Source organism: Borostomias antarcticus, assembly GCF_949987555.1.
Source record: "Borostomias antarcticus genome assembly, chromosome: 15".
Classification (NCBI taxonomy): Eukaryota; Metazoa; Chordata; class Actinopteri; order Stomiiformes; family Stomiidae; genus Borostomias; species Borostomias antarcticus.
In genome coordinates, this window is record NC_140248.1 from 15,244,694 (window position 1) to 15,255,615 (window position 10,922).

Genomic DNA, 10,922 nt, shown 5'->3' on the forward strand with positions numbered 1-10,922 from the left:
ATAATCACCATAAATGTTTGAAATTGCAAGTCTAGTTATCCACAAAGCTCACTCAACAAAGACAAGATGAATGGAGCGGACAGTTTATTTCAGATGAATGTTCAGACTTCTCCGATTCCTTTTACTGTGGCCATGATTGATGATGACATATTGGATTCAATAAAGTTGCCCTTGTAAAACTGATGTTTTTCTATTCTGTGTATTAAGTATTCTGCTCCAGATTGTTAGATTGTGCTAGGGTGTACGTAATTGAAAAGAAATTGACATATGAATGAGTAGTAGGGGGTGTTAAACCAGGTAGAATGAGACATGTGGAGTGAATGCAGTGTAGTAGATTAATGGGAGATGAAAGGATGACTTGTGTTATATACAACAATACTGTGATATGTGGAAGAATTTTTACAGCTCACTTTTCTGGCCCCTGGGTGATACTGTTTTTTTTTTGCTTCCCTTTGGAATATGTAGGGGTGGGACGTATGCCCACCTCCCTTATTCTCTGTAAAGTGCATTGTGTTACCTCTGTGTATTAAATGCACTATACAAATAAAGCTTTGATTGATTGATTGATTGATTGATTTGATGTACAATGATGTACGTATGTGTGATATGTACAACAGTACTGTGTTATGTACATTACATTACATTAGTCATTTAGCAGATGCTTTTATCCAAAGCGACTTGCAGTTAATGGAGGGAAAGTCAGTTTACTACTACTGGCCAGAAACCACAAGTGCATCTCCTTTCTAAACAAGTGACAAAGAGCATAATCTGTAAAGCCAAAGTACAAGAGTAGCAAAAAAATAAAATAATAGTACCCCTCAAGTATGCACTTGTCCATTCCTTTGCTTTAGAAGCATAGGTAGGGTAGAATGATCTGATATAAGGATGTTACAACTGTAAATCTGACATCAGTGCTAGGCTTTATCTATGCAGGGGATTGGATGTCAGATAAAATCAAACTTTATTTGTATAGTGCATTTCATACATTTATCCTGTACGGTGACATTGAGTGACCTGAAAGGCGCCTTATAAATAAAATGTATTATTATTATTATTATTATTATTATTATACACAGGCAACACAATGCGGTTTACAGATAGCAATGGGGGATGGACAGGTCCTACTCCTACATAGTCCATATTCAGGCTTCTGACTCTACACACGTGCAGATATCTAGCCTTGGACAGTAGACATGTTGTGTAGCGTGTGGTACCAGAGGACTGTAGAATGTAACATCGCCGCTAGATGGGAGAATAAACTAAGCAAACTTGATGAGAGGCTAAGGCAGGGTAAACCATGTGTGACGGGTATGCCTTTATCAGGTGTTGGGAGTTGTAAAAGGAGGAAACACGCACATCCACGACCAGCAGATACGGCAGGTGCTGAGCCGAAGGTAAACATATGAAGAGAAAGAAACAGCTCGCACACTGAGAGAGTTGTAATCACGCCAGTTCTGTTTGGTGTGATTACCGGAGGTAGCCCTGTTTCCTGTTGTTTGGTGTAGGTTGGGAGAAACTATATTTTACTGTAGGATTTGTCTGTAGGCACCTTGGCCGTAGTTCTAACACCTTTACGCACACTTTACGCACAGGTGGCAAGCGGTTCTCTTGGCGTCCACATGAAATCCTGGGGCTGCATCCTAGTAGAGGTGGCCGTAGACTCTCTCGTGAGCGAGGTAGCCTATAGAATACTTTGTGGTGCATCGACATTCTAGTAGTTTGTCTTGTAACACGGAGTCTGTAGCGAGCGGCTAGAGACGATGAGGAGCATACAAATGATGCCCTCTGGGGTATTATCAGAATCAGCAGAATTCGTTTTACTGCCGTGTAGTTTTTCCACATAATTTGCCTTCGGTCGTGGTGCAGAACATAGAGACAACATTGGATATGTATTGGATTATACACTGTTGTCTGCCCTGTAGGACATGGCCCTGTTATTTTGCCTGTAGCTGTATTACTTTACCACAAAGGGGACCTATGCTGCGCTTGGTAGTTTTAATTGATGATAAATAAATCATGTGTGAACTGTGCATACTCGTCTCTGCGCATCATTTAGCTGCTGGATGCTTGTGGGAAACCTATGGTTGTATTTCTTTTTCCCGGGGTCCGCAAGCCCCCGTAATGTTCCACTCGCCACACTTCACCGCAAGGGATGCATTCACTTGTGGCGTACGGATTACAAATGATCAGCATATACATTATTTTATATATTCCATGTTGGAAATCATAATTAAAATCTCCAACCTGCCAGCCCGACCAAAAAAATAATTCTGATATGCATAGGTTGGTGTAGAGTGGATTGTGTTCTCATTTGGACCAAGTTGCGCTCCTCCTTTTACTTGCGTACCAGTTCCAGTAACTCTTTGCTCGATCTGATGTCATGCGTAATGTAAAGCTTCGTCGTACCGCTGGTTATTAAAAAGTTTTCATGTTATTTGTCTTCGTTGTAACACGCCTCGTGATGTGATGCAGAGATAGCAGGCTAGAACACTGCATCACAGGGATGCTGATGAGAGATACAGTAGATGCTTTGGTTGGTAAAGGGAGGGCGTGCACTCACTTTTTAATAGACTCGGCATCGGAAAGAGGATAGGCCTACATTAGCATCTGGCTCAAACCGCATTGATGAGATTAAATTGCTGAGTTTGAAGCTTTATGATTTTTTTTGTCTGATATTCATGCTGGTGATCACCCGAAGGCGGGCACCGCATCTGAAGCCTCACCCACCGCGAAAATAACCAATATCGATAGGAATCAATCATAGTCTATAAGGAAAATTGTTTAAAAACGTTGGATCTGGCAAACAATTGGATCGACAGTTATTTCAGCAATGGCTATCAACACGGATGCTGCGTTTGGGAAAGGCGCCCTTGGCGGGGATGTTTCGCATCCCACAGACTTCCAAGATACGGAAAAACTTCTGAGCGCCACTATCACCGAACCTACCGGGGAAAACAATCTGAGACCCTCCGATTCCTTGACCCTCAACCTGAGAGCCAGTATCCGTTCACTGGACGCGGAACAGAACGGACACAGGTCGCCGTTGAGGTCGGGCTCTGTGGGGAATCTCGGGGGCCCCCCACAGATTTCTCCATCACGGCTCAGCCTCGGCCCAGTGCCCCCCCTAGTGCCACCCGGTTCTGAGCCACCGAGCTACCTCTGGCTTGCGGTTCTGTCGTGCTTTTGTCCGTCTATGCCGGTGAACATATTAGCACTGTGGTATGCCCACATGGTAAGTTCCGCCAATTATCAGATAAACAGCATTGTGCCATATTGGCCTATCTAAATGGGATACAGGCTAATCATTAGATGATCTTATTAATAACTAACATTTCAGGTGTGGTGTGAGACTGCACGTATGATTCCATGCAAATAGTAGCCTATACTTGTAACCACTTCACAAAAATAGATGGTGTAGAATAGAACAGACATATTTATTGTCCATTGAACTGTTTCATGAAATGGGAAGCACTTTGAGGATGGTGCATTAGACAATAGATCCTATATTACAAAACCTGAATAACCCTTCCCCTCGTGTTCTGGTTAGGTGTGTAAAATCTCTCTCTCTGCAGTCTCGGACTGTTCTTCTGACAGGGGATGTAGACGGTGCTCAGAGGCTGGGGCGTCTCTCTCTGGGAATCAGCTGCCTCGCCATCCTGCTGGGTGTGGCTGTCATCGTCTTCATAGTGGTCTCCGGTAGGGCCGGTGATGACAACACGTGTTTATTAACTAGCATGTACTGTAGGATATCACAACAATCATTTCTCTCTCTTTTTCTTAGAGACTTAGTTTGTGAGCTTCCAGTGGTCTCCGAGCTATATTCCATCTTTATTGAAACTGATGAGCGTCAAGTCAGATGCATGGACGAAGTCAGGATCAATCCTCATAAAAAAGCACAATGGTACCAAAGAGAACACCTGAACCTGTATGAATTCAAGGCGACTGGTTTTAAAGATGCAGCGAGAATGATCTCTGTCAGTCACCAAGAACGTCATTGTTCAAGTCTCTTTGCTTCTTCTCTGGAACGGAAAAGAATGAAGATGGTTTATGGGGAGGAATGCGTTTCTCTCGAGTTCAGAGATGGCTTGCAGTTCTCCTGCCTTCCATCACCCAGTGCCTGCTGCTTTAGTGTCTAAATGGTTTAAAAGGTCCTCCACACATTAAACTGGAGGACTCAATTTGACTTTTTGATATACTGTACTGTAAGAGATGTGCCTGTGGGATGTACCTTTGTCAAATGCTTTTGATTCAATTACATAATGCTGTTTGCTATAGCTTTGTGTGCAGTAAAATGTCCATGTAATTTGCATCACTAGGTGACAGTACCTGATTCCTGGATTCTGGACCAATCTCCTGTTTTAACTGCCTAAAGAGTTGACAGATCTATACTGTATCAGTTTACATTATATAATGCAAAAAATATCTAAGAATGTTTACAAAACAATTCCTCTGTATACTGTGCACTACTACTACTGTTGATGTTTCTACATTTCTATTACTGATTGTCTGTGCCATATTTTTTGCACGTCTGAAATAAACTTCAACAAGCATGGGACACTTGTGGCTTTAGTGTTTATTGCACCGATCACCTCATTTTCTTTTAATTTCAAAACATCATTTATTTCAGGAATAAATGTAGGCATATACAACAATATTTTAAAAAAATCTGATAAAAATATAAATAGTTATTATACAGTTATCGTGTGTAAATTGCGTCCACAGCGCCCGATTCTAGTGCAGTGTTTATATAAGAGCCCCTCTGAGACATATCAGCTATGACATTACCAACACATACTGTAACAATCACCTTCTGCATTTAATACTGTAGCATGATCGTTACGTTCTAATCGTCCTAAATTAAAAGGGGTACCGTAAGCTCCAGCTCACATGGAGGACTGGTTGGTCAGTCTGTGTTGGTCAGATTGTGTTGGTCAGACTGTGCCAGGCCATCAGTGGAAGGTGTAGAGGAGCAGGAGGATGGTACACACACCGATGACTCCGCCCAGAATCAGAGAATCCCGCCTCTTCCGCAGGTTGATTCGCTGGATGAGGTTGTTGATGGCTGGGAAGCGATCTGATGGACAGGGGGTGAAGGAAAACGGAGAGATAGAAAGACATGATGACAAAAAGAGATGCGGAGAGGAAGAGGTAAAGAAGAAGAGGAGAAGAAAAGCAGGGTTCCAACTCTACGTCAAATTCCCTGACTTTTCCCTGACTTTCAATGACTAAAGAGCTGAATTTCCATGACCTGTAATGAACAGAAAAACTGTTGACGAGCAGGAAGGGGATAAATGAGCACTGAAATATCAAGTAACCGTAACAACCACTCATGCAATATGGGAAATGTGAAATAACCTGATAAAGAAAAATACAGCATGGAAAACATGCCACAAACAAAATCACCTGATAATCCATGACATGGCCCCCAAAAATGATCTAATCCCCTGACTTTATATGTCTGCAATATACTTTTTAAAATTCCATGATATTCCAGAAATTCCATGACCAGTGGGAACCCTGTAAAAGTGATGAGGGGGGGAGGATACTGGCCAGGGTGTTGACCCTGTGCTGGATGGACTTCAGCATGCCGCGCTGAAAAGTCATGTTCTCCTTGGTAGCCATGGCAATACTGACACAAGGGAAAGAAAGAAAGAAAGAAAGAAAGAAAGAAGTAAATTGTTTAACAAATGTTTTTTTTTTATTTTTTTTTTATAAACGGTGTAAATCTCTCAAAGAGATCGAGCATGAAACTAGTGAGATAAAATAAATCTGACCTTATGGTGTCATCAATCAGCCTGTCTGAGCTGTGAAGAAAGGAAGGATGGGAGAAGAAAGCAAGAGATCAGCGTTTATTGCCTAAATCAGTAAAGTTACACCAGTAGCCTACCCATCAGCACACCCGCTAGTGGGCCACTGGGCCTATGTTCAAAGATATGTTTTCAGCATGATTTCACTGGCCATTTAGCATCAGAAACCTGAACAAAAGGGATCATACCATTCCCTGCTCCACTCATCACATTCTCTCTCTCTCTCTCTCTGCCAGATGTTACAGTGAACCTCTCCCCGGTAATGAAACCACACAGCACTATGGCTCACTCATCATAAAAGCTGCCCCTCCTGTGAAGCAAGTTCATTATGAGCCAACAGATGCACACACCTGAACAGAGATTGAAAGTGGCTTGTGTCGTTAATGAGTGTGTCCATTAAGCAACACGCACTGTGGCGGAAAACACTAGGACTTCCAGAGCTCGGGTGAAGGCAGCTCGGCTCTTTTCTACTGTACCCTGTGGATATGTGGTTCGTCGCATTCTTGTGGAGGAATTATTAATCACAATTACCATTTTGAAGCAAATAATCGCAATTATTATCTTTTGTCATAATCGTGCAGCCCTACTCCTGATCAGAAATAATAGACGCTTTAGGTAAACCACTATCGGACTGGAAACCGCCCCATTTTCTATTCTCACCACAACAGTCGAGTCACTGTTGTAATGGACCCAGAGCCCACCCACACTCCATCTCACAGTGTAGGCAGACTCGACCCAGATTCAATCCTGATGTGAAACTCTACACTTATTGAAGACTCAAGCTCCAAACTCAATCTTGATGATCACAAACATGACGCGATGCAGATATGGCACAAAGGGCTTTCCGGGTTCATTGAGTGCATTAGGCTACAGAATGTGCTCTGGTAGGACTTGGTATTAGGATTCAGGCTCACATCAAGGTCCCTATTTAAGCCTGGCATTTCATGCCATTTGTATGTGTATAGCATCAGTATCAACAACAGTATCAACAACAGGCTGTTGTATGGATTGTATGTGAGGATTTTAAATTATATTTTTCATTGTACAGTACCATGGAACTACTTGTGTGCTCTGTCCCTTTGTATACTGTACTTCTAAGAGCAAGGACCACAATGGAAATAAGTCTGCGACTTTACTACCTCTACTAACATTTTCTGTCTCAAATTACCTTGGGAGATGGTTTGGGCCATCAGATTTAATTCAGAATTCAATGTTACACGTCTTACAATGTCGATAGTCACTATCTGAATACATTCTGCATACTAAATGACGGTGCAAATGGGGTCATGGTGTATGTATTGGTTTTGATTAGTCTTACTTCCTCAGATGTTCATGTTCCTTCAAGAAGAGTTCAGTCCTTCTGTTATTCACCCCTGTTCCACTCTTATATGACCTTAAGAGAGCGGGGGAGGGGGGGGAGAAGAGAGAGAGAGAAGAGAGAGAAAGAGAGAGAAGAGAGAGAGAAAAGAGAGAAGAGAAAGAAAAGAGAGAGAGAAGAGAAAGAAAAGAGAGAGAATAGAGAGAAAAGAGAGAGCGAGAGAGATGCTTGTTTGAGTAATATTCACAGAATCACATGTCTGTCTCCTGTCTCCTCCATTTGTGCCATTCAATTTTAACAAGAAACTGATGGTACTTCCTGCCTTAAGGCTCTTAGAAAATGTGTTCTTCAGTTTTCCCTCTCTGATCACCACATCCATCTCCACTCCACCCTCTCCTCTCACCATGACTACACCTATATCTACTGATCCATCTCTGTCTAATAACACTCTCTCTAATCCATCTCTATATCGGCTGCAGCCTTTTCACTCTGGACTCCATCCCTCACTATTCTCCGTTCCTCCGACTATCACTTCTCTCCGTTCCTCCTTCCCTCTTCCTGTTCTCTTGTCTGCCTCTCTCTCTCTCTGTCTTTTTCTGAGTAGGCCAGACATCTCTCTCTCTGAGTAGACACCTCTCTCTCCGTCTCTCTCCCCCTCTCTCTGAGTAGGGCAGACCCAGCTACTCTCTCTGAACTCTCCCTGACTGAAAGCCTTGCGGTTTGATTTACCGGAGAAGGCACTTAGCACACAGATCCCCAGAGACTGTAAAGAAGAAGGGAGGGGTGAGGAGAATAGAAAATGAGTGTAGGGAAATTGAGGATGTGAGAGAAAGCTGGAGAAGGGGAGAAAGGCGGTGTAACAGAGAACCCTGCCCCCTAGGGGTGAGGGATGGAACGGAAGCATGAATTAGCTGCAGTTCTGCAGCTTTTCCAATTCGCAGTTGGAATTGCACTAATAGCTAGAGATGAGCGCATGATGAAGTCATGCTAATAGGCCTGCAGTGGATGGACCCCAGCGGCCACTGTACTCACTCTATGTCTCTGTGGACAGAGCCCAGCAGGTCCTCTCTCTCTCGCAGGCTGAGGAAGTTCCTTCTAGTTTTGTGGAACTCATGAGTGTAGTCCTGCTTGACAGAGGCCGAGGTTTAACAGACGAACCAAATGGAGAGGGTGAGAAAGATGGACATCAAGAAATTATTGGAAGAAAGAGAAGAATAGGCATGGAGATACAGAGGTATACACTGTACTACTAACCTGTAGGATGTCTCTATGTCTCTGTAAAGTGTGCATCAGGGCGTTGTGTGACGAGGAGCCTGGCGTGTTTGTGTATTCCGCCATCTTGTCATTCACGCCTGTCAGCTAATAGGAAAGAAATATAAAAGAGGTCAGGTGGCAAGCGCCCTCATCTAATCAACAACGCAGACAAATACTGAGACAATGTATGCATCACATCTACATCATTATCATCATTAATAAACTGTAAGTACAGATGTCATGTGTGTGTGTGTGTGTGTGTTACATCCATATGGTTGAGTATAAAACTCCAAGTATAGAGGTCATGCGTTTGTCTATGTGTAACATCCATATGGTAGAATATGAGCTAACTGCAGTGGGTGTATTGGTTGAACAGTAGTCTCGCAATACCAGACTAACAGAACTCTGCCTCCGAAAGTCTGTAGACATCTCCATTGAAAATGGTTGTTAGAACAGCACAGAAAAATGACGCTACCAATCAGAACCACTACCTACATTTCCAATTGGGTGAATGTCACTGCCTCATAAGACTAGACCACCCTAAAGACTTTGGATTGGTTCTGCAATGCAGTTTTTTTTTTCAATCTCTCAAATTGTTTCCACCCACTTTTAGCAGCGACATCTGGAGGAATGTCCTCCTCAGACTAGTTGAGCGCAGCGTTTAGAGACTGATTTGTGAGTCTGGTGTCAGTGACCAGTACGGAGAGGGGAGCAGGGCTCCGCAGGCCTCACCCTGGCCAGTAGCTGCTCCAGCTCGGCGGTCGCAGCCTCCAGCACGCCATCCTGGGGAAATGCCCCCAGCAGGGGCGCGGAGTCCGACCTGTCAGGGGGGCGGAGGGAGAGAGGAGAGGAGAGGTGGAAAGGAGAAGGCGTGGAGAAAGAGAGTACTACCATCACATGAAAGAGGGGGAAATCTGGTTCTACAAAAAGTGGCAACAACTGTGGCCCCATGCGGTCGATCGACGTGGTCAATGCTCTTCTCTGTCCTGGCCCCGCAGTGGGGGAATGAACTTCCCACTGACATCGGGACAGCAGAGTCGCTGCCCATCTTTAGCTGCAGGCTCAAAACTCACCTCTTCATGAAGTAGGCTACTACCAGGATCCTCCCTCTTAAGCAGTAAGCCCCTATTGTATTTATATTGTTGCTACTCTTGAATGCAAATATTGTAAGTCACTAAGGACAAAAGCGACTACCAAAATGACTGTAATGTAACAACATGGATTGCAAGTGACGTGAGGTAAAAATGTACCTGGAATCTCCATGGCTACGTTCTCGGGCTGTGCTGTAGCTGGTACAGAGCTTACTGAAGGACACGAGCTTCAGGTCCAGCTCGTTCTCCAGTTGTCTGGCCTCCTTCCGAAGGTCTGAGCAAACAGCCAAGTTACAGTCACAGAGTCTGACAGTGTGACACACAGGCAGGCAAACACAGTCACACAGCCTGACACATAGACAGGCAAACAATTACGCCGGTAGTATATTATTAGGTACACAATAACACATGGTTAGCTAGCAAACTAAACACAACATGCTTCGCCACAGTGGTTTGACTAATGTTGTAAGCTGCTAGCTAGTCTTGGTAACGTTAGCTACATCAGAGATGCTCTGAACTGCTGATAAGTTAGCTAGCTAGTTATAGTTAGATGTCAGATGTTGCTAACGCTAGATAACGTAGTCTAACGTTATATGTAACTTGGCTTAAGAAAACATCAAATTATTGCTCGAGTCAAATGTGATAAAAGCTAACGTTAGCTAGCTAGAATTTACCTTCCCAGTAGTTGCTGTTGGTCGCCATTGTTGTTGAATGGGAACTCTCAGCCGTCAACGTGCCAGCGTCGGTAGACCAGTTTAACACTTCTTTCAATCTGGAGAATGGCGGCCTCTTGTGGCCCAGATGCCGTAGGACTACCCACCTCTCAAGTGTAGCACTAATAAAAAATAATAGCCAAGATATACCATTACCATTACCTTAACCTGGGTTCATGTGTATGATCTAGCACTGGGTCACTTGCACGAGGCTTTATTGACAATCAAGACTAAGATCTGTTTATTACCATGTATATGGTTCACACATACTAGGAATTTGACTAGGGTAAAGGCATACACTGTTGTAGACAACACGGGACAGAGTGCAGAACAGGACAGGACATTGCAAAGACATGACAGTGCAAAACAGTACGAAAAACAGTGTAGATACAAAATACCAAAATATCAAATACCAAAGAACAGTGCAACAAAATGCAGTGCAATGTACAAATTACAATATACTGTAAAAAAAATTAAAAAAAAATAAAGAAAGAAAAAAAGAATAAATAAAATAAAATAAAGGGGGAGGCACAATTACTATATACAGAATGGGGTGTGGTAAGTGTGTGTGTAGAGTGTGGTGTGGTGGGTGAGCGGCGTTATGTACTGAGTGCAGTTTGTGTGCTGTTAATGTATGTGGAAACAATAACAGTTGCATGTGGAAACAATAACTGGCTATGTTCGGTGTAACCGCTTCCGGTCCGGCTCTCCCTTCACGTACCTCTCCTTGCCCTCTGTG

General features: G+C 43.4%; 2 protein-coding genes across 2 annotated transcripts; one reads left to right on the plus strand and one right to left on the minus strand.

The window, feature by feature from the left end:
* Window positions 1–2,830: 2,830 nt before the first annotated feature.
* LOC311318845 (trafficking regulator of GLUT4 1-like) lies at window positions 2,831–4,330 on the plus strand (the record flags this gene model as incomplete). Its single annotated transcript, XM_084450278.1, has 3 exons — window positions 2,831–3,232; window positions 3,573–3,696; window positions 4,317–4,330. The coding sequence occupies 3 exons, from the start codon at window positions 2,831–2,833 to the stop codon at window positions 4,328–4,330; spliced, it is 540 nt and encodes a 179-aa protein (XP_084306404.1).
* A 376-nt stretch (window positions 4,331–4,706) lies between these two features.
* LOC311318203 (Golgi SNAP receptor complex member 1-like) lies at window positions 4,707–10,175 on the minus strand. Its single transcript, XM_084449460.1, has 9 exons — window positions 10,145–10,175; window positions 9,630–9,744; window positions 9,112–9,199; window positions 8,380–8,484; window positions 8,158–8,249; window positions 7,126–7,200; window positions 5,775–5,804; window positions 5,547–5,629; window positions 4,707–5,074 (listed from the first exon to the last, which is right to left on the minus strand). Exons 1-9 carry the CDS (start codon window positions 10,170–10,172, stop codon window positions 4,950–4,952), a joined length of 741 nt encoding a protein of 246 aa, XP_084305586.1. The 5' UTR covers window positions 10,173–10,175; the 3' UTR covers window positions 4,707–4,949.
* Window positions 10,176–10,922: the final 747 nt, after the last annotated feature.

Excerpts from the sequence above, each read along its gene's own strand:
- LOC311318203 (XM_084449460.1), bottom strand. The coding sequence starts at position 10,172 with ATGGCGACCAACAGCAACTACTGGGAAG. Across the intron at positions 9,745-10,144 it reads CAACAGCAACTACTGGGAAG|ACCTTCGGAAGGAGGCCAGA; the intron begins GTAAATTCTAGC and ends CTGTTTGCTCAG. Across the intron at positions 5,630-5,774 it reads CTGATTGATGACACCATAAG|TATTGCCATGGCTACCAAGG; the intron begins GTCAGATTTATT and ends CCCTTGTGTCAG.